Source organism: Staurois parvus, unplaced genomic scaffold (assembly GCF_062004578.1).
Source record: "Staurois parvus isolate SC_StPar_1 unplaced genomic scaffold, SC_StPar_1.0 ptg000155l, whole genome shotgun sequence".
NCBI lineage: Eukaryota > Metazoa > Chordata > Amphibia > Anura > Ranidae > Staurois > Staurois parvus.
In genome coordinates this window covers 12,730,552-12,755,167 of record NW_028317951.1, presented here as the reverse complement: position 1 = coordinate 12,755,167, position 24,616 = coordinate 12,730,552, and the positions used below count along the sequence as shown (strand labels likewise).

The 24,616-nt window shown below is 39.7% G+C and overlaps 1 protein-coding gene across 4 annotated transcripts in view; it reads left to right on the top strand.

Annotated features, from left to right (window-relative positions):
- Positions 1–17,653, top strand: part of GOLIM4 (golgi integral membrane protein 4) — a 158,033-nt gene extending 140,380 nt beyond the window's left edge. For all 4 annotated transcript variants that reach the window (XM_089675467.1, XM_089675469.1, XM_089675468.1 and 1 more), the window contains one exon: positions 9,739–17,653. In XM_089675467.1, the coding sequence (XP_089531593.1) occupies positions 9,739–9,879 (141 nt within the window). In that variant the 3' untranslated portion in view covers positions 9,880–17,653. The remainder of the gene's footprint in view (positions 1–9,738) is intronic.
- The last annotated feature ends 6,963 nt before the right edge of the window (positions 17,654–24,616 follow it).

Below are 24,616 nucleotides of genomic sequence, written 5' to 3'. Positions count from 1 at the left end.
AGACCATGGAATATATGCGGCTACCTCCAGGTAATCGGACACCTGGCAAAAACTAGGCCCATAGAGCATGCCTATATAACATCAGTTTCTTGCTAGCGTCTTTAGGTGATGAACCTGTTCTCCTCTGGAGAAGTATTTTTTATTTTTAAACCATTAAAGTTTTTTCATCTGAATCTTCGATCAAGTTCTGACTACTTATGCTCTGCCTTGCACAACCTGGCAGTTTTTGTATCAGTTACCCTCAAAGTATACCTCAGGGACTACCTGGACCCCACTATGTAGGACTGGAATGTAATATTTGCTTTGGACACTGGATGCTACGTTAGGTGTTGACTTTGGCATGAAGTGCATAGTTTGAAGTTAGCTGCATGGTTCTGTACGGATCCAGAGCTGTGGAACATTTCTATGGTTTGCAGACCCTGAAGATCCCTTTGGAGGTGTGCCTATTGTTACAGGTGAAGCCTGGACTGTTATAGACCTAGTGTCATGGATAAGGTGACACAGGGTTTCTCTGACTGTAAACAACAATATCCAATCTTTCAAAGGAGATCCAATCCCTTGATCACCCAGTGCTTCTGTCCTCAAGTAAAGATATCCATGGCTCGATGGATATGCAATCCTGCCCTGGAATTAGGAAAGGCTTTCCTTCACAAGACTTGGAAAGTGGTAATGATAGATGTAAACAGGGTCATCGGTTCGAATCCCAACCATGGCACTACCAGCCTGGAGTCTGCATGTCCACACTCCAAAGACACGCTGGTAGGTTAACTGGCTCCTGTCTAAATTGGCCCTAGTATGTGTATGCATGAATGTGAGTTAGGGACCTTAGTTTGTAAGCTCCTTGAGGGCAAGGACTGATGCGAATGGACAATATATATGTAAAGTGCTGTGCAAATTGACGGTGCAATATAAGTAGCTGTAATAAATAAATAAATATAAGTCTTACTCGCCAAAAAAAAAGAAATGTCTAATACTCACACTGGCAGAAATGTACATTTCAGCTGTCTCAGCCCTTCATATTCTGGGAGTGTTATTTTATAATCCGTCAATGCCTAGACCCTGGCGAGTGGTCTTGGCACCCAGAAAAAGAATTAACCACTTGAAGACCAGGCCTTTTCAGATACTTTTTGTTTACATGTAATAATCAGTATTTTTTGCTAGAAAATTACTTAGAGTCCCTGAACATTATATATTTTTTTAAAGTAGAGGCCATAAAGAATAAAATACTGGGTGTTGCCATCTTTTATGTCACATGGTACTTGCACAGCAGTTTTTCAAATGCAATTTTAAAAAAAAAATACTTTTTTGAATTGTAATGCACAAAAACACAATCTAATACCCAATTATTTGGTAAAATATAAAAGATGATGTTACACTTAGTAAATAGATACCAAACATGTCACACTTTAAAATTGTGCACACCTGTTCAATGGCGACAAACTACGTAAATGTTTTTATCCATAGGTGACGTTTTAAAGGCCTTTTTAAGTTTAAACAGGAGGTCTGGTTCTAGAATTACTGTCCTCAATCTGACATTCACGGTGATACCTTACATGCATGGTGCAATCGCCTTTATATATGCGTGCAGGACTGATGTGTGCGTTCGCCTTTGCACACAAGCACAGGGGGACAGGGCTCTTTAAATTTTTTTTTAATAATTTTTTTTTTTTTGTTTTGTTTCGTTCTGTTTTTTTTAGATCACATTTATTGTTATCCCAGGAAGTATAAATATCCCATGTGATAGCATTAGGCAGTGACAGGTACTCTTTACTAATGATGGGCTGTATGTTCGAGTCAAACGTAAGTTCAACGCGAACATGGGTTGTTCATGTGTTTGGTGCCCCACAATGCACTGTGCCCTGACAGTGCATTGTGATTGGCCAAAGTATTGCACCTGACCACAGGTCAGGTGCAATGCTTTGGCCAATCACAGGGCATGAAGACATCACAAGGGGGCAGAGGTGATCCCACAGCGCAGCTGTCACACGGCGGGAGCCACCGTCAAGGGTGGCGCGGATTTTTTTTTCTTTCTTCGGGTCGGCGGTGGTGGCAGGCATCATGATTGATGTTGGATCTACTTTTGGGGGACACTTTTCTATTTTATTTTTAATAAAGGACTTGTCAAAGACTGTCTCCTGGTTTTTTTTACACTACACTTTGTTTTTGTGAATGTGCAACAGTATCATGTACCCCATACTCATTCAAATGGGGGGGGGGGGCTGGCGGCAGGATCTGGTGGCCCTTATTTCAATAAGCCCCCCGCCCACAGACCCCTACAACTACCTGTCAGGGTTGTGGGGAAGGAGCCCTTGGCCAAGCACCCCCCTCCCATGTTAAGGGCTGGGATTGGTTTGAGGGAGGGGGGTGCTCGTTCATTCCCCCCCCCCTTTTCCTGACCTTCTGGGCTGCATGCTCGGATAAGGATCTGGTTTGAATTTTGGGGGGTCCCCCATGCCATTTTTTTTTTAAATTGCCGGGCAATGCCGACGATTCTTTTGACATTCAGCTGTCAGCAGGGAACCCCGCTGACAGCTGAACCATGAATGAATGTTTCACTACTAAAATATTGCATTACTTAATAATAAAACTCATGCAGTACTCTAGTAACTGAGCGGTATCTTACCGCATACTCAGATGTGGTAAGATACCGCTCAGTAAATTGTCCCTGTTCGAAGTTCAAGGTCGTACTTGTGGTAGGTTTAAATGTTCAACCGTGAATCAAACAGGGAGGGTGTTCAGCCCATCACTACTCTTTACTAAGAGATCTGGGGTCTATGAGACACCAGATCCCTCCTCTGCCCTTAAATGTATGATCCAATGCTTTTTTCAAACCACTAAGGGTTTGTTTATAATTTCAAAACTGGAAGTGATGAAATGCTTATCCCTTTTAGTTTCCTAGAACCTAGAGATGATCGGAGCCATTATGTTCTTCGATCAGCTGTATGGTCAGCCAGTGGAACCACCAGCTGCACTCTCAGGTTCCCTGATGGGACAGGGGAGCCCGAGAGAGCCACAGAAGACTGCAGGAAAGGAGGCCTTCCTCCCCAATTCTTGTAAAAGCAATCCAGTGGCTAATTAGCTGCTAGGATTGCTTTTACAAGAAAGCCAACCACCGGCGTAAAAAAAAAATCATACTGGGATGATGCAGGCATTATCCCAGTATAACCACTCAAAGTACAGCAACGTACTGGTACACAAGTTTGCAAGTGGTTATAGTCTCTGTCAAAAGTGGGGAAAACCAGATGTGGACATTCTGGCCTCCAGGTTCGACAACAAGCTAAACTAAATTTGTAGCTAAGATCAGAGATCCTGTAAAATTCACAGTAGATGCTCTGGTGATTCCTTGGACTCAATTTCAACAGGTTTATGCCTTGCCACCAATAAAGATCCTTCCTCGATTGCTGCACAAGATAGAGGAGTAAAGTATTCTGGCAATTCCAAATACACCAAACTGGCTCTGAAGAATGTAGTACATATACTAAAACGTCAAGTGGATGAGCCTTGGCTACCTCCAAACATACAAGAGTTACTGGTCCAAGGCCTCATATTCCATCCTGCTTCTCAGTCACTGGCTTTACCATGGCTGTTGAAACTCTATTCTTAACCACTAGCCTACAGGGCACTTATACCCCCTTCCTGCCCAGGCCAATTTCCAGCTTTCAGCGCTGTCACACTTTGAATGACAATTGCGCAGTCATGCAACATTGTACCCATATGAAATTTTTATCATTTTTTTTGAGACAGATAGAGCTTTCTTTTGGTGGTATTTAATCACCTCTGGGGTTTTTATTTTTTCTTAAACCAAAAACCACTGAAAATTTTGAAAAACAAAAAGGTTTTTTTTTAGTTTTTGTTATACAATTTTGTAAATAAGTGATTTTTCTCCTTCACTGATGTGCGCTAATGAGGCTGCAGTGATGGGCACTGATAGGCTGCACTGATGGACACTGATAGGTGGCACTGATGAGGAGGCACTGGTAGATTGCACTGATGGGCATTGACAGGCATCACTGAGGGGCACTGAAAGGCAGCACTGATACATGACACTGATAGGCGGCACTGTTAGGCGGCACTGACTGGCACTGTTAGGCGGCACTGACTGGCACTGTTAGGCGGCACTGACTGGCACTGTTAGGCGGCACTGACTGGCACTGATAGGCGACACTGACTGGCACTGATAGGTGGCACTGATTGGCAGCAGTGATAGGTGGCACTGACTGAAACTGATGGGTGACATTGAAAGGTAGCTCAGATGGGCACTGATATGTGGCATTTATGTGCACTGGTATGCACTGATATGTGGCATTGATGTGGCACTGATGGGCACTGGCACGTGGCACTGATGGGCACTGGCACATGGCACTGATGAGCACTGACAGGTGGCACTTCTGGGGCCACACTGATCATCAGGGCACACTGATCATCAGTGCCCTGATGATCAGTGTAGATGTCTCCTCCGCGGAAAGCCGATTACCGGCTCTCCTCTCGAGCTGTCAGCGTGACAGCTCGATAGGAGAGAAATGCCGATAACCGGCATTTCCGTGTTTACTTGTGATCAGCTGTGATTGAACACAGCTGATCACATGACTGAGCCGACATCTTCGGCTCTCTCCGTAATCCGCTGTGTCCGAGGGACACCGCGGACCGGCGATCGCCACGCTGCGCGCTCCCTGAGCCGCTCATGCGCAGTGAGAATGGTAGGACGTCATATGACGTTTTATCAGAACGAAAGAACCACCTTGCGCCCGTCATTGTACTATATGGCGGGCGCAAGGTGGTTAAAGAATAGGGTAACTCCGACTTGATTATTCCCACTTTGCTCAGAGGGTCCCTCCCCTCTGAATCTTGATCACACCTGTTCAGGGCTTACCTTAAGTGCCTAACAAATTTCTTCTTCGGCCTCTTCCCATTTTGAGCATCTATGCATAGCTTGTTGTGCTGCATTAAGGGCTTGCTCATACTGTATGAGTTGCAGTGCATTTATTTATGTGCATTTTTGATAGTTTTGTGCATGCATTCACTCAGAGCCTTAATATATGCAGACATGAGAGAGATGCTAAATAATAATTCCTCTAGCCTAAGCTTTTAGAAGAATAGATTTGTGTGGCTATACATGTCTCAATATTGTCGAGAAATAGGACAAATTAGACATCGCTTATATCTGGCCAGTGTACTGTGTTTGTTATCTTCTAAGTAGACGCAAGAACGTGGTTCAGAAGTACAAGTGATCTCACACAGATGTTCTAATTTGGAAAGTCAGGGATCTTGTGCTGCAACAGAATTTTGTCCCGAAGATCTGTTTTTCCCACACTTTCATTGACAAAAATACCTCTATATGCCAGTGTTTAGGGTACTTGGCTACAGCAAAGGTACATTTCTTATTATTGTACAAATAAATACATGTATGACAAACCACCTTTATCACCATCACTGTTAACTGTATAAAAGTCCTTAAAAAGGCTAGTTTGCTTCAGCACTGATAGATGGTAATGCTGTAAGGCAGATACCAAATAACCTCATTTGCTGACATTTTCTGTGACCCTCCACACTCTTGGGAGCTTGTGTTCTAGCATAGTTTTCACTTGACTTCCTTGTGCTCTCTATACTTTGCAGATGTCACATATGGCGGTGATTTCAGTATTCAGAAGTCTGCTGAAGTCACATTGTTACTCTACTAGAACCCATCTGGGACCTTTTTATGTTCATATTATTTCCTTCTAGTATCACTTCACTATTTAAAGAGAGAAGGAGAGGGCAAACAATAAAGATTACAGCATCAAAGGATATTTTTTCATGTGCATGTAAGATAAATGTGCTATTGATGGTAAAAGCTACTGATCAAAATGTAATGCTTTTTACCTTTATTGTTGATAGGTGGTTTCTGGCAGATTGATATAAGAATCCTTCTATTGCTGTTGCAATATAATATAACTTAAATTACCTTCCCTTGTATAACAAAGATGGAAGAGAACCAAAATGTAATATATTGCAGCTTACCAACTCTTAAAATGGTGGTTGTTTTAAAGTTTTTTTTGTTTGTTTTTTTCTGTTATTTTTACCTGCCAGTTAATCTGTTATTTTTAAACTTCCTTTTACAGATCAAGCTGTCCAGCAAAAGTGGCAGTTAGAGGGTTGAGACAAACCATTTACTACTGACAGGGTTGCTTACAATGGTCAGCGTTAATTTAACCACTTCCCGTCCGGCCGTTGTATATAAACGGCCGGATGGTGGCAGTGCAGGGTCGGGTGGCCGTCTATAAACGGCCTCCCCGCACCCTGCTTGTGCGCGCTCCTTGGGAGCGTGCAGCACCACGATCCAGTGCCCGCTGTGTCCTCCGGACACAGTGAAACACCGATCGTCGGACGGGACCTCTGTACGAGGTCCCGATCATGTGATCACTGATTGGCCAATCAGTGATCACATGCAAAGTAGTAAGCAAGATGTCACTTGTGACATCATTGCTTACTACGTGTGAAATCTGTGAATGATCACAGAGGTCACATGGTACAAGACTATTCACAAAAGCCTTGTACCATGTGACAAGCTGTGACCAATCACAGCTCACTCAGTACTTCTCAATGAGTGCAAGAATGCACACAGAGAGAAAGAGAAATGATTGCTTTTACATCCTATATGGGTGTAAAAGCAATCAGTGTAAAAAAATAAAAAAAATCTTCATCACCCCCCACAAGTAGTACAGTGTCACCATGGTGACACTGTACTGCTAGGGTGACAGTATGTAAAAAAAAAATAATAAAAAATAATAATATAAAAAAATAAAATAAAAATGTAAAAAAAAATGTTTAAAAATTATAATTTTTGCTTATAAACTAATTTGGATTTTTTTTTTTTTACTAAAAATATAACGGAATAAATTTTGGCTAAGATTTATGATGAAATATTTATTTGCAAAATTTTATAAAAAAAACACTTTTTTTCAAAATTTTTGGACATTTCATTTACATAGCAAAAAAAATACAAATCCCAGTGGTGAATAAATACCACCAAAATAAAGCTTTATCTGTCTCAAAAAAATGGTAAAAAATTCATTTGGGTACAGTGTTGCATGACCGCGCAATTGTCATTCAAAGTGTGATAGCGCTAAAAGCTGAAAATTGCCCTGGTCAGGAAGGGGGTAAAAGTGTCCGGTCTGGAAGTGGTTAATAGGGAAAAAATGTTGCTGTAACTGTGTTAGTTGGAGTTCAGCTTTAATTCGTTAGTCAAGTCCATCCCATTCCTATAGTGTATCTTATACTATCCCCTCCCCACATTGTCAATACTGTTGTTCCAGGGTGTCTCCATTGCTCCTCCATCCAAAGTGGAGACAGGAAGTGTTACTGGCCAAATCACCAGGTGAAAATAAATGGGGAAAAAAGCCTAAAAACAAAATAATGAATTCAACCATCACATTAAGGCCACATGCATATAAGCACTTTAATAGTATATAAAAAGTGCAGCGCTAATACAAAATTAGATAAAAGTATATATACATGTACAAATTCATGCAATATAAAGTGTCTTCGTGCATACAGATATACGCCACTATACTGTGGCTAATAGGACGTGAGGAAGGATTGTTACATCCAAAGGTGAGTTCAGCGTGAGGATGTGAACCAAGTCTCAAACAATCTATAGCTCTCCAGACGACACCGACTGTGTGCACGGTGAAACAATGGGGGTACAAATCGCACACTCACCAGATGCGCAACCTTTGTGCGCTTTTCTATAACATAAGGACCTCCAATCATTCAACTAGGGTCTGGTCAAATCTGGTCAGGTCCCCTTCTTTCTCCAGAACCTTGCGATCAGCCTTCTCCTTAAGTGATCACCACTCTCCGAATAAACCTGGCTCCCGCAGGAGCTCAGAAAAAAGCAAAGGAGGCCAATAGTGCAGTATGTCTATGGGTGCATTTATTCCCACATACAAACAAAGGGTACAAGGTATGGAGTAGAATAAAGATACTGACCCAGTATATAGTTGCCGCCGGGACCTCTCGTGGTGCCGGCGGTGATAGCGTCGAACAGCTGAAGCCTGAAACTGACGCGTTTCGAGCGACAGCTCTTAGTCAAAGGGTTTTTGGCTATCCTAGGATATCTTAGTTTTGCTGGGAATGTCCCCAGTGCAACCCCATCCACTCTGTGGGACTCTGGTTTTTTTGCTTGTGTCCTGAGGTAATGGACTTCTCCTGTAGAGAACTTTTTTTAAGCCATTCTTATTTTTTCTTCCCTACTTCGGCTGACACGTTGTCCAAAATCCAGCTGCTTATTGCCTCAGGGCTCATTAGCAATTTCCAGAACAGTTACCTTTGATGTACATCTTGAGAACCATACCTGGGCCCTGCACCAGCCTTTAATGTTTGCTTCACTGGATCCTAGGATTGGCACCCACTTTGGCATGTGATGCAACAAGTTTAGTTAGCCACGTGGTGAAACATAGGTCCAGGGCTGTGGTCCATTCCTATGGCATCCAGAGTCCTGCTTTTTACATGGGGATGCTATTCACATTAGTATGTTATTCCCTTCTGTAGAAATCCCTACTTCGTTAGTGGTAGATAAGGTTTTTGCAACGTATAACATTTACCTATTAAGAATGCGCCAAATATTTTTAATTGCTGAAAGGTTGATCAGCAGGCAGGCCAGTTAAGTACCCAGACACTTCTACTACAAATCTGTGCTGTTGTCATAGATGCAGATTGTGGTTTAGCATTGTCCTGCTGCAGTATGCAAAGCCTTCCCTAAAAAAGACATCTGGATGGGAAGCATATGTTGATCACTGATAACAAGCCTGAAAGTCCCTCTCCTCTTTAGTCTGGAGGACTTGGCTCCAATGGTTGCCAAAAATAAGGTCAAATTTGATTCTGACTACAGAACAGTTTTTCTATTGGCAATAGACCATTTTAAATGAGATTTGGCCCAGAGAAGATGGTGGCATTTTTAGATCATGTTCAGACTTCTTTGCATGATGCACTTTATCTTCCATTTTAGGATGGAATGGTGAACTGTATTCACAGTGGGTGATTTCTGGAAGTATACCTGAGCCCATGCAGTTATGATCATCACAAAATTATGCTTGGTTTTAATGCATTGCTGTCTGAGTGCCGAAAGATCATGGACATCCAATATTATGATTCAGCCATGTCCCTTTTTGTCTGGAGATTTCTCCAGATTCTCTGAATCTTTTGATGACACGTGTATTATGCACTGTAGATAATATCGATATAAAGTCTTTGCAATTTTATGTTGAGGAACATTATTCTGAAATTGCCAATTTTTAGATGCAGCTTTTCACAGATTGATGAACCTCTGCCCATCTTTACTTCTGAGACACTCTATCTCTCTGTGTAGCTCCTTTTTATACCTGAGCATTTTACTGACCTGTTGCCAATCAACCTAATTAGTTGCAAAATGTGCTTACAGCTCTTCTTTGTTAGTATTACTTACTTTGCTATCTTTTTGTTGCCCTGTTCCAACTTGTGTTGCTACCATCAATTTCAAAATCAGTTTGGTTTTTTTTTCTTAAAATGGTACATTTTCTCGGTTTAAACTTTTGATATGTTTTCCATTTTCTATTATGAATAAAATATGGGTTTATGAGATTTGCAAATCATTGCATTCTGTTTTTATGTAGATTGTATACAGCGTCCCAACTTTTTTGGATTTGTACATTTTAACTTTAAAATAAAAATAAAAGATTTTACATTTGTGATAACCAACAATTTTTTTTTTCCTTTTGGTAGGTTATGGGTAAGCGGATTGGAGCAGAAAGGCAGCACGAAGCTATGCAAGAAGAGCCAAAAGAAAATCATGAGGACAACTATGAAGACGAGGAGGAGGAAGATGGAGAGGGCGGGGCAAAAAAACGTCGAGCAGAAATGTGATGTTGTTTACCCCCACTTCCAAATATGTTCCTTAACAAATTCCAAGCTGGCCTTTTTCTATCATGTTCCTTTTGTACTTTTGTGCATATGGAACACTTTTATAAAAACTGTATTTTGTTACATAATGCTTTTTATTAACCTTAGACTTTATCTAATATTTCTGAAGGATGAGGCTGGTAAAGCCAGTCATTAGTAAACTTTTCTTTTATAATTAAAAAGTGGAAATCTGTAGGGGATTAAGTTCTCCTACGAGTTACAATGCAGTATATGGTAGTACCAAGTATTGCCATCCTTATAATAGTTACAAGAACCCTTTATTAGGGCAGTAGTTTTGATTATTGTGCCTTATGTCTCTTATTATAAGAGAAAGTTCAGGCATTCACCCTGTATATTTATTGTTTGTAATATATCCAGCATTCAAGGTCATTTTAGAATAATTTCCTTGTTTCTTGTATTATGCAATGATAATATGAAATAATCCTTAAGGGGTGTGAAGGTCGTCAGCAGGAATAACTTTGTTAAAAATTATGTAAACCTAATGCAGAATGGTAATGTGATGTGTCATCGCATATCCTTAGGGCCTTTGTAAGTGCTCTTTCTCCAGTGCAAATAGCATTTTATGCTGAAAAGCAGATCACTCTCTGCAAGGTTCATACAATGTTATTGTATTCTAACTATACTTTCTCCTCTCCTCAAGGTAAAATATATATCTTATATTACTTTACTTTCTCTGGAAACCTTCACCATATATGATCATTTTATGAGGGTTTCTTTCTTTTGCACAGGATCAATTTTTATTGCCTTCAGGTCTCTTATGTATTTTTATACCCTTTAACAATTGGTATGTCATATGTTTTAAATATTTCTGTCAATGTTACTACTTCAAGATGTGATGAGGATGATCCACAGAGGGCAGCCCTTTGAAATGCACATAGTCACATGACATAACGTGCCACCTTATTCCTGCTCAGCCTTTATGTATGTGGGTAGAGTGAGCCATAGAAGGCAGCCTTTTCAAGGTGCACAGGAAGTCATTGACACTTTTTTCTGCGTCATGTCTCTCCCTCCTCATCTAAGTATATGGGAACAATAGGGCACAGAAGAGAGACTTTGGAGGTGCTCAGAGATTCACTCACATTCACACCACCCCCACTCCTAAGTAAATAGGTAGAAGGGACATGGCAGGCTGTGATTGTTGTTTTATTCACTGTCTCAACAAACACTGATGGCAGGAGTTGACATTAGCACATCGCATTATTAACAGTCTATCTCTGCTCATTATTACTGAAAGAAAGGCAGCTGGGGAGTTGGTATTTTAGGTTTAAAGTAAAAGAGGAATATGCAACAGGCAATGGCCCTTTCTCCTCTGCAGCCTTCCCAAGACTGACACAATACTTGTCACTTCATGGTGAGGAATGAGATTTCCTTCCCTGTTACAGTTCTCTGGTCTAGCAGCCAGTCACTATGCTCAATCACTGCCACATAACAAGTGGAGTGACATAATCACTCCTCTGAGATGCCCACACAGCTCATTCGAATACCAGCTGCAGATGAGGAAGGGGAATCGGGATTGCTGCTAAAAGGGATAGTAGGAGTCAGAGGGCTTTTCCAGAGAACTCTGATTTTGCCCTGCATGGACAAAGTGACCATATCTTCTTATACATTTATATATAAAAGCTATCTGTGGTCAAAATTTTAAATCATATATTCATTTCTTTGTGATGTTTCTATTATTTCTAGACTACTCCTTTTTAATCTGAACAATCTTGAAGTTTGAAAATGTACTTGTTACAGAGTCCCACAGAATTACTTTCTTAAATTCTGTTTCACATATTCACTATGCCCTGTGAACATGCACTGCTGTGTTACACATTTCATTGACCCTGCTGTCTGAACTACAGAGGTCACAAGAAGAATCAGGAATCACTGTTAACAGACAGCAAGGTACCATGGGAAATGTAGTCCTTTGAATTTGAAATAAACCGTGAATGAGAAGCTGCAGAGCCTGCAGGGATTTTGGCAAGTGGAAAAAGATGGTAAGCAGACAGGCAGCACTCCCAAAATGAAAGAAGTATTTTTGAGCTTCAGGATTGTAGAAAATACGTTTTTTTTTTTTTTGTTTTTTTTTTCTATTACAGTGTTGATATTATAAAATGAAAGTGAATGTCGTGACTATAGGTCTCCTTTAAATGTTGGTACTACCCCAAAATATGATTACATGTAATCCCTTCACTTTCAAAAAAGTAGTTCCACCTGTCTGAGGTAGAAAAGAGTGTTTAACATTATCTTACCTTTCTCTTGCACCCTCCTTGAAACTAGGCCCTATACACTTTTTGACTGCAATTAAGTCAAAGTGATAGAAGCATTCCAGACATCAGTGATATATGCCCTCACTCTCTTCATTCAGAATGAGGAACTAATGCAGATCCTGTACCTTCTGTACAAATAGCTGATCGCTTATGACACATCTCTAAAACCGTGCCTTAAGGGAGTACTCTCTGTTAAAGTAGAAAGAAATAATAAAACTTAACATATTGTTTGGCTGATCATGACATCAGTAGTGCTGTGACTCTTAATGCATGTCGTGTTTACAGTGGAGATTTCATGACCATGCTCAAAGTTTTTTTTTTTTTTTTTCTTCTTTAATTCAGAAATATTAGAGAAGAACTACCATTTGCACAATGAATGAACTCACCGAAGTGCAGAAAAGTTAATGTTATAGGTAGAAATCATATTAGCAGAATGCTGTACCATGTTCACAAATAGTAGTAAACAGTTTAAAGCAACCCTTTTCTTTGCCCATCTTCCTTCCAAGCAGCACACACTCATACTCACCTTTCCTTGCTCCGGTGCTGCTACATTTGACTGAAATACCTGACACACCCAAATATGGGTGATCCCTCTCGTGACAGTACTGTGTGCCACATGACTGACCCAGCACTGCACAAGGGGAAAGGAAAGAAGTCCATAGCCCTGTATAAGCTCCAACAAGTGGTTTTAGGGCTCACGTAGGGCTTTCTTTCTGCAGCTGACAAAGAAAGTTGAGTAAATGCTGCTGAGAGGAGGGAGAATTAGATGACCCTTTTCCTTTTGACCTGCAGTTTTGACAGAGAAGAGTCTCTTTAAGTGAATGCCTAGAGCTGAAAGCAAGACATTGTGCAAGTGAGTTACTATCAAAAGAAACCTCTATTACCAACTGTTGTGTTACTTTGGATTCCATGAATACATTTTTTCATGACTATAGCATTTTACCAAGTGAACATCTGAAGCAACATCAACTGCAACAGAAGACTTAATAGGGTGTGTAAAATTTATAGCAGATAACTTCCCACTGATCCACATAAGAAAGTACTAATGCATTGTTAATAATCATAACTTGCCCTTTTCAAGCTGCAATTGTAATGTGTTAAACCGTGTTTGGTTTATGTGATTTGTTCAGACACGTAGCTCCACAAGAGATGAAATTGTGTCACTGGGCAAATGCTTCTGTGTCCTTCATGTTATAAAGCAGTTGTAATGCGAGGAGCGAGACACAATGTACTTGAAATGTTTTGCTTCAAGGGCTTTCCACCTAGCTTCCTAAGACATGCCTAAACTCTGTATGCTACCCAAATAACCCATACCACCCTAGTTTCCAAAAAAATTACGATATCAATGTAGATGGCCACCCATTTTTCTGATTCGTGGTTACTAAAGTTAAATTGTCAGATTTTCAAAGAATATACAACATAAATAGGTTGTAGATTTATCTGGATTTCTTTGAAGCTCAGTTTAGGTAACGTTCCTCTGTTCTGCATTGCATTTTGGGGGTGTTGCTCTGGGAAATACCATTGTATGTATACCAGATGCCTTGAAATGGTAGTTTGTTTACTGTTTAAGACACCAATGCTTCTTAATCAGCTGTTATTCTGATTATGCAAATGTATTTACATACTGTATGCCATCTTCCTAAAAGGTTAATGGTAATTTGGAAATAATTATGTTTATCTCAGCTCTTGAGTATTATTATGCATGGAACCATCTCGGCAAAGCTGTTTAATCTTGTATTAGAGAGTATGTGGTGATCTTAAAATAGATGTGAGGAGCCATAGGTTGTGTAAGTGCATTGCATGGTTTTATGTACCACTGCACTTGTTTCTCTCTCTACTGCACCTTGTAATAGGGTTAAAGCCTAAGTCCTTTTTTTTTAAAATTACTGACTTTGTTAATGTTGTATCTGCTTTAGCTGGAGAATATGTAGTCTGCAAACTGAAACCTGTTCCCCCACCATAAGTAAATCTTTCTTTCATGCTTTGTAAGACCTTCTGGGCTATCACGCAGGTGAGGTGTTTATCATATTGATTGAAGTACACCTAGGAATGCCACTTAACACAAATATGTGCCCCTGAATGGTAGTTTGTATTCAGTGTTAGAGTTTATTTTTTAAAATAGTAGAGGTTGTTAATTTAGCAAAGTGAATGTTCACTTTGCAAAATCAATGTCAGTGCATAAGGTGACTGTGCTCAGCTTAAATACCCAATCATGTCTGAGGGTAATTGAAAAAAGAAGAAAAACAGGATTTTGGGCTGGTTGACTAAAGTTCAGTAAACAGTCTCTATCTCTTTAGTAAATTACCTCAAGGGGTTTGCCATTGATGGGATATAGAATCAGACCCAGTCTTACACCTCCCACAGTGTGCTATATCTCTAGAAAAACTATTGTTGTGCTCACCCGTGAACTAACCATCATGTTACCTGTAGTTTCTCTGTCTCAGTAAGGTCCTGTTTTCTTTTCTGTGGAGCCCATTCACACCTGTACTCTGCACAGCCATGGTTTGGGAAGAACAGAACAAGTGCAATTTTTGGTGAATGAGCACATATTTTTGGCCCCACAGACATCAATGTAATGCACAAAAAATATGTACATCATACATTCTGTGCCTGCTTTAGCGCATGACAAGCCCCCACTCCTACCAAACTCTACTTTGACTTTCATTGTCCAAACAAGAAACGCAGAAGGCATTAAAGCGTGCATTACAAATGCACACAAAATATAGGAAAATGCAGACAAAGGTACGAACCTAACTATATCTTATAGGAAATTGCATAGGCATTTATCACCATATATAAATATATATATATATTCACAATGAAAGATCGTTCTGTTGACTAGAAACAAATGTGTTTGTCATCATTCCCTATTTTACCAATAGTGCAGTCAGGCTTATTTAATTAGACGTTGCAAAAAGTAATAGTGTTTATTAATTTACATTAACCAATGCAACAGAGTCGTACCTTTTTCCATTTGCTTATAGCAATCTAAACAATAAAAAGGATCGCTTTGTTACTGCATTGTGGGCTTTGTTATTTGCCTTTTATAAATCTGTGTGTTCCTGGAAAAGCTCTAGTACACTGACTGCTAATGATCATTGGAAATTAGCATCTCTGGAACATTTAACATTTGCTTACACCAAGACATTTATATATTACCTTTGGGAATTTAGGATACTAAAGCTAAATAGGGCAATCTCCACTGGTGCTGTAGTGGATTCCTCATCAGAGTATAAGGGGAATGCTGGTTGCCCTGGCATTAGTTGCACATTACATTTGGATGGGTCACATATTGTGCAATCCAGGTTTTTTTTTTTTTTTTTTATATAGTATGGGAGATCCGATTAAAACCATGTCCCACAATGTCATACTTATATTTGGTGTAAATTCTATTCTCACCACTACATCTGTCCCAGTCAGAGATTAGAAACTACCAGCTGCACTTCCATGGGATGCCATTTGTTGATAAATAGAATATAACAAGTTTTTTGTTATTTTAAGATGTGATTAGTCTGATATTTAGATATCGGAGCATATTGAGTGAAGTCTGATGCGGTTTCCTGAACTGTGGGTAAAACCAATAATTAGCACCCAATAGGCTAAGCTGGCCACAGAAACTATAATCCATTGTTCAATATATTTATAATTCTCCAACAGCTGTGTTGTACATGGACCTAAAGAATCTGTTTAATTTGTATCCGTCACAGAGGGATACACTATGAGTATATAACTATCAGCAATTTTTGCATTTCTAATGTAAAAGATCCAACGTAGCAAAATCTAAATGTGTGTCATCAGTCAAATTTGCCCCACTACATTTTTCACTAGGAGTTCTGTGCTTCTATACATACAATAGTTGTTAGTCTGATACATTGAACAGTAAAAGAAAGCAAGGTAGTGTTGAGGAAAAGAAGGTTCAAAGTATTGAAAAGAATTGTCCTCAAATATTTTTCTTATATGTTACTGTATCAAATTTATACTCTGTTATCTTTCTTCTGCCTTTCTTAAAAAAAAATCTATATCTCTATTGTTTGTAAATAAAGTTTTTATAATATATTTTCTTTTAGATAATTGGGTTATGCTTCCAATTATATACTCTGTTGGCATTCTCTGACCTTTCTTTTAGCATACATGGAGCTATGCATAAACTATTATAAGACAATTTTCATCATCCACCAACGTGGAGCATTTTTTTCTAATCCCACTCTGCCTACCTATCAATAGATTTTGAGTGAACTTGAAAAGGTGGATGTTGGAGAATTGTATCCATATGTTCCTGTTAGAGAACATTGAGTGATAAATTAGGGCATACTGTAGTAGTTAGGGCCAATAGAATAAATGATTACCTCACCCCTTATACAGAACTGATTGGATGGAGCATTTTATTAAAGCACCTCTGTGGTACAGCATGGATAGTAGTGCTTCACAGACTCTTGTCAGAGAATAGCAAGGTAAATTAATTGGGAGCAGGTAGCCCTTTGGGTGCTCTGGCTCATTAGTACTGTTGGGAAATACCTTCTATTCCCTGACCAGACCACAGTCTCAGCCATACCACATGTCAGGCCTTTGATTACAATGTATGCAGATGGAGTTGTAGAAAACCGAAGAAGAATGCTTAGGCCACTATATTAGTGGTCGATAAGTGGCCTTTTCAGTATTGGTGCTCTTTAAAAACTTTGTTTTAGCTAATATATATTTTATTTTAACTGTAGTTTAAAATACAATTAAATAGAAATAAATTCCCTTTTGACAATAGTGATCTGATTCATCCACTAGTTTCTGTTATCTCTCAGGAACGCCAGTCTTCGTTCCAAGCTCTGGGCTTGAAATGTTTCCAGTGTGGTCCCTGAAATGCAAAGTAAAGCTAACCAGGAGATCAAACTTCCATTCAGAAGTAACCACAGCATATGGGTAGACCTGGGGAACTCACCACCAGTGTTTCCGACAGAAAAAAAGTCATGGTTGATTCTATCCACCAAACCCTGGCCAAAATTGAAATACAGGTTTTATGTGAAAACCCTTTGAATAGGAAAGCAGTGTAGGAAACCCATGAATCTGAGTTTGACATATAGAATTAGGTTGTGAATAGTACTGCTGTGCCCCAAAGTTCTGTTTAGCATTGCTGAGCATGCTAGCTATGCAGCGTTTTATGAATGTATTAAAGTTCTTTTTTTTTTTTTTTTTTAATATAAGATTGAAGTTGTATCTTCAGATACTGGTGTTAAACATAGGACAGTCACTGCTGTTACATAAATCAAAATACACATTGCCAATACAATAAGTTGTGTTTTCTAATGTATATTATGTATATACGTATTTCCAAATACAGAAATAATTTTGATGTGTTTGTATTTTTCTTGAGATTTTGGCAGTAAAATATTTTTGTGGTCCAACATAAAATAAATTGCTGACGTGGAGCAATGAATTCATTTTCAACAATAAATATCTGCCATGATAATATGGAACTAGTGTGGCTGTTTGTCATTGTTTTCCATGTTTATTTACTTTGTCTTTCACATTGGAATACGTTAGGGATTATTTAGGAAAGTTGAGTGAATAGAAATATTATATGGAAAGAAAGTACCTCGTTAGCATCCAACAAGTTTTTAAACCTTTATTTCTAGAGAAGAAAGATTTGAGAAAGATAATTTAAGATTGTTTTTTATGGATTACTGTATATAGCTTTTTTTCTTCTTAAATAAGCTTGATCGAAGGCTTGTTATTTCCTTCATAGATTCACAGTTTGTAAACAGTCACCAAGTTTAGTTCACAGACGTCCACTACAGACTAGAAGAACAACTACAAAATCTATGATGGTCAATAATGTTATGATTCTGGTACCGCTGAGCTAACACATCAAATAGCAATGTGCAGAAGCTCATAATAACCAGTCAGCAATTATTTGTCATTTCTGACAGCTGAAAATTCATTAAAACAGAAATCTGATTACTTGCTATTGGTTTCTGGATAATGCAGCTGTTTGCACAGCTCAAGGTTAGAATGGCTGTGAGGGCTGGTTCACACCATATGCAGTCCAGTGTATATTTAAACTGCAGTAGAAATGCATGCACAATGTTTTCCATGTATTCCAATGGCCCTAAATCACATCAGTGCAGTCAACAAAAGTAGAACCTCCTGCATTTTTTCTGTATGTAATGCAGCACAATGCCTGGAAATGCACCAGAATGCATGTTGTCCTAGGATTTTTCAAGTGTCAAAATAAAAGAAAAGAAAAAAAAGATTTAAAAAAATGCAGCAAAACACATATGCAAAAAAACTCATCTGGTGTGCAGAAGTTGTAGTGTGGACCAGCCCTAATACGGTACTTTGAAAAAAGCTGAAAGTGACAGTGAAGAACTGAGGTTTTTAAAATGCTCCTTTAAACTAGGCCTTATTTATGAAGGTGTTATAGAAGATTAACTGTTTTAACTGTCTTTACTGCCGATCAGAAAGTCCGATATATATTCATTTCATAAGCTGTGTCCTTCTAGGGAAGGTATACTGGTTATTGTAAGGAAATGCTATCTTTGAGAATTCACCTTTCCAACATATCTGAATTATAGAAATGATCATGTTCTCTTTGTATTGCTTCCTTTGTGTAAAATACCTGGTGTTCCTGCCAGTCCTTCTGCTTTCCTCCTAAAAACTGACCACAATAGGCATGATAACACACCATGGTCAGTTCTCTAGGTATGCTGGGATCTCAGCCTGCTCTCCTCCAATGATCAGACTTGTCCTGCTACGCTTCCCCCTGCACAGCCATTCACTGAGCAGATCAGTGTGCTGCTCTTTCTCCTCTTTTCTCCTAGCTCTTATGCAGCTAAGAACAGAGGTTATGTGATCACCTATAAATGAGGAGGAAAAAGGTGTTTATAATATTTTTTCTATCTATACACAAATGTTTTGCCTTTCATTTCTATTTTAAACCGAATGGGTTGTTTTACAAGGTTTCACTTTATCTCTCATCAAGTATAGATTACTCCTCTTGGTCTTGTCTTTTTAAAGATCATTGGAAATCAGGGACAGCAGCCTCATTTACCATGAACATATGCTGTGCAGTCTTTCTGTCTGAGAACATAGGGTAGTGCTCAGAACCAGGTATCGATTGGCATACATTTTGTAGTTAGAATGCTGGGGTGAATATTAGAGACCCATGTTTGTGTCCTACCGGTAAATTTTTATACACATTTGCCACCTCTGACTGTAGTGTATATTTGTCATTCATGTCCACAGCTAGATTTAGGGATGTATTTATAAACAATTCACAGAACTATTCAATCTGTGAAACTGCATGTATATTTGTTCTGTGTTTATGGGGGCAAAATACAATGTTATTAGGCTATTTTCTTTCTGGGTCAATTGCTATTCATTAATGCCACACGATAGACACTATTTGGAGCTGATGATCATATGAAGTAAATACTCCAAATAGTGGCCATAATGTGGTCCTTTCTGACTCATTCTATTCTTTATAAATGAAAGCTCGGGATCGAGCCCACAGGTGTGCCCCCATAGCAAGTGGCTTGCTATGGGGGCACACAAAGAAGAGGAGGAGCCAAGAGTGTCGGTGGAGGATCCAAAAAGAGGAGGCTCAGAGCTTCTCTGTGCAATAGCATTCTACAGAGCAAATAAGTATAACATGTTTGTTATTTTAGGTAAAAAAAAAATGACTTTACAGCCACTTTAAATATCCCCATGCAAAGTTACAGATCACCATTCGTTGTGGGGGCAGATTCCATTTGAATAGACAAGTAACAGGGAAAATGTCAGCTGCATGGAGAACAAAGGCAATACTGGTTACTAGTCCTTTTCCCTGTTTTGCCTTTTTTAGACACTTCCAGAGTTCAGGTCCTCTTTAAGCTTGTTTGACTTAGACACCATGCCTGGCCAACTGTTCGGGTGGCCATACATAGATTGAAATTCCATCTCTGCTGAACTGGCCAAATTTTGATCCATGTATGGGCAAGTTGCTTGTACACAGGTCAATCTATCAATCAACTGATTCCCCCATCCAGCTCAAATGTGTCAAATCATTTAAAAAATGTTTTTGTTAACCCAAATGATTAATGTATGGCCAGCCTTAAGCCTAGTGCACACGATCAGAAAATCGGATGACAAACATTGTTTTCGGAGGGATCACACAACAATTTGATCGTTAGTACACAGCTTTCTACAGCCGATTATGACAGGGCATGTGACAATATCCAAAGGGACAAGCATTAAAATTTTTCTCATACGATAACAAAGCGAACAATTTCATTTAGTCACTACATTACTCCGAAAAAAATTGAGAGACCAAGACCATGCATGCTGAGAAACGAAAGAATACATTACAATACAATACATTATATCACTTCCGAAGTTTTTGTGTTGTACGAGAATTTTTGGAACTTTTAGTAACCTCTTCATTTTGGATATGAGACTAGCATGCAAAAAAAAAAAAAAATGGGGGACTATTTGTCCAATATTTTCGTTGTGTGTATGAGGCTTTAGGAACTAGTTTCTAATCCCAGTGGTTGTGGTATATACACAGAGCATAGCTGACATTTATAGGTCATAGTGCAGTCATAATGTCATACTAACTTTCCCCATCTAGGTAATGTGGGGTGGGGGGATAAAGCACCAAGCAATTTTAGTTATGTGTAATGGAGCAGGCCCAGACTGGGACAGAAAATAGGCCCGGGTATTTTGTACTGAGAAGCCCGGTGGCAGAACACCAGGGCCCGGTTACAAGAGTAACCTTTGTGACCTAGTAGTTCCATGACTAGTGTCAGTAGGTTTTTAGTTAATTGTTTACAGTTTTATATTTTATAATTTTTTTTTTTATTTTTTATAGGAAGAAGGGAAAGAAAGAAAGAAAAGGAGGGAGGGAAACAAGAGACAGAGAGAGAGAAAGAAAGAGATGTATAGAAGGAGGGGAAAAAAAGGAACGAGGGAAAGAAAGGAAGGAGGGAAAGAAAGAGGGAAGGAAGGAGAGAAAGAAAGAGAGGAAAGAGACAGAGAGAGACGTATAGAAAGAAGGAAGGAGGGAAAGAAGGAAGAAAACAGGAGACAGAGAGAAAGGAGAAAAATAGGAGAGAGAAGTATAAAAAAGAAATCAAAAGAAAGGAGAGAAACAGGAGACAGTGATAAAGAGAGAAAGAAAGGAGAGAAACAGGAGACAGAAAAGAGAGGAGAGAAACAAAGGAAAGAAACAAGAGACAAAGAGAGAAAGATAGATGTATAGAAAGAAAAAAGAAAGGAGGGAAAGAAGGAAGGAGGAAAACAGGCGACAGAGAGAGGAAAAAAAGGAAGAAAGAGAACTATAAAAAAGAGAAAAAAATGAGAGAAACAGGAGACAGAAAGAGAAAAAGAAAAGAGAGAAAGAAAGAGAGAAAAAAAGAAGGGGGGAGAGAAGACACAAGGCTGGCTGGGAGTGTGGGCAGGGCAGACATAGGAGGAGAGAGTGGGAGGAGGAGGGGCAGATTTCCTCTACCGTCTGTGGTGGGAGGGGAGCTGTCAGCACTGGAGAGGGGATATTCTGACAGATCCCCGCAGTGCTCCCAGGGATGAGGGAGGCCGGCCGCGGGGAGGGATACAGGAGCCCAGGGCATGCAGCCTGTAGGAGATGGATAGGAGAGACTGCCGGGCAGAACATAGAGGAACCAAGAAATGCACCATCCTCTATGTGCTGCCCAGCCACCTCCTGTCCAGGCGGCCCCAGCCCATCGGACAAATGCCCGGTGTGCCCTATGGCTAGCTCGGGCTTGTAATGGAGTGAATGCCATTACCTGCTGCTCCTACTAAAAATCATCCCTACAGTAACTCCCTGTTAGCCTCCAGATACTGTCCTGAGCAGCTGTCTTCTGACGCTGTGAAAGTCAACAGCGGCAGCAACTGCTACAAGGAAAAAGTCCCCTTTTGCTCTGTCCACCGTTACTAGAACTCATATTACTACACTCCCACAATTCATCATGTTCTGTGAATGGAGGAGGAGCAGCTGAATAACAGGATCTCCTCTGCCTATTCACAGAACATGATGCATTTTTGAAGTGTAATAATACAAATTCTGTTAATGGCAGAGAGGGCAGAAGGGGGCAGGCAAATGGCTTAACTCTTCTCTGCGCCACAACAGTTAACTTTTACAGTGCCCGAAGAGAGTTATTCAGATCAGTATCCAGGATCTATGAAGGAGACGGTACAGAGATGATTTATAGCAGAAGGAGCAGCCATAACTAATGTGTATGGTGTATACCCCAAAAAAGAATATACGCTAAAGCCTAGTACACACGATCAGAAAATCATATGAAAAATACTGCTTTAGAAACGATTGTACAATAATCTGATTGTTAGTACACAGCTTTCAAAATATATAAAAATCCCTGCTAAAAAGTGAAGTGAAAATGCAAATATATAGCAGCTGAACACTACACCCCGGTACCAGGCAATAATAATATACATATAAAGTGCAGTGCTTAACAGAATGCCAAGCAATAAGTGAAACAAAATTGTAATAAAAAAAATATCAAAAGAAATGTCCGTCTAGAGTTGTCAAAATAGAGGAAGGTCCCCAAAGACCGTGATGAAACAGGAAAAATCCAAGGACAGCTGATGTGTCACAAACCACTCAAAGGCTTAACAGAGAGATGTGACCCCCTGTTAAGAGCGGTCAATCGCGCTTTGTTGTATGATAACCCAGAAGGTTGGAAAGCCGGACCCTCCTCTGGACCCCCAAGGGAGAAAAAGCGAAGATCCTCCAAGTAATGATCCCTAAATAGGGTAGCTAAACCACTCCAGTTGAGATCCAAATAGGTAATAGGAGACATGCAAGAGACGTGTCATTTTCCGTTTTGGTGGACCGGAGTCCATAGAGCTCCGCAGGCTCTGCTCATGTAGGCTCTCATAAACTGAGCTGGCATCTGTTCTGTGTTGATCAGAGTGGACTCTGCTTTGTGTGGAAGAGGCCTGAGTTTTACTTCTTGCACTATGACCTGACTATTAATGTGTTTTAAAAACATACCATAACTTACAGAAATAGTTTCCTTGTTTACACCACACTTATCAAGAAATTTCAATTGATTTGAAAACTGTAGAGGTGCCTTATTTCAGTAGCACCGCTAATATATACCAATAGAATTTAATTATACACATTACATTGACTCATGAAGGGGCATATACCCATAAATTATTTAAAAGGAAGACAAGCATGATTCCACGCTTGTAAGAAAATCCTTTCATCCTTATCAGATCAAGTATTCTACTAGACTGAAGAAAGGAAGCTACTTGTACTACCTAGATAACTAGTTACACTTTGTTGCACATGTTATTTACGTGTATTAAAGCAGCAATAAAAAGTTCTCTAATTATCATTGTTTGTGAAAGCAAATAATATTTAATACTAAGGTGGATTAGTGGGGGTATTTTTAAATACAGTCATGGCCGAAATTGTTGGCACCCTTGATATTTTTCCTGAAAATCAAGTATTTCACACAAAAAAGGTATTGCATTAACACATGTTTTGCTATACACATGTTTATTCCCTTTGTATGTATTGGAACAAATATAAAACAGAGGCAGAAAAGCAAATATGACATAATGTCACACAAAACCCCAAAAATGGGCTGGACAAAAGTATTGGCACCCTTAACTTAATATTTGGTTGCACACCCTTTGGAAAACATAACTGAAATCAGTCGCTTCCTATAACCATCAATAAGCTTCTGACACCTCTCACCCGGAATTTTGGACCACTCTTCCTTTGCAAACAGCTCCAGGTCTCTCTTATTGGAAGGACACCTTTTCCCAACAGCAATTTTAAGATCTCTCCACAGGTGTTCAATGGGATTTAGATCTGGGCTCATTGCTGGCCACTTCAGAACTCTCCAGCGCTTCTTTGCCATCCATTTCTGAGTGCTTTTTGACGTATGTTTGGGGTCATTGTCCTGCTGGAAGACCCAGGATCTTGGACGCAAACCCAGCTTTCTGACACTGGGCCCTACAGTGCGACCCAAAATCCTTTGGTAATCCTCAGATTTCATGATGCCTTGCACACAGTCAAGGCACCCAGTGCCAGAGGCAGCAAAACAACCCCAAAACATCATTGAACCTCCACCATATTTTACCGTAGGTACTGTGTTTTGTTCTTTGTAGGCCTCATTCCGTTTTCGGTAAACAGTAGAATGATGTGCTTTACCGAAAAGCTCTATCTTGGTCTCATCTGTCCACAAGACGTTTTCCCAGAAGGCTTTTGGCTTACTCAAGTACATTTTGGCAAACTGTAGTCTTGCTTTTTTATGTCTCTGTGTCAGCAGTGGGGTCCTCCTGGGTCTCCTGCCATAGCGTTTCATTTCATTTAAATGTCGACGGATAGTTCGCGCTGACACTGATGCTCCCTGAGCCTGCAGGACAGCTTGAATGTCTTTGGAACATGTTTGGGGCTGCTTATCCAC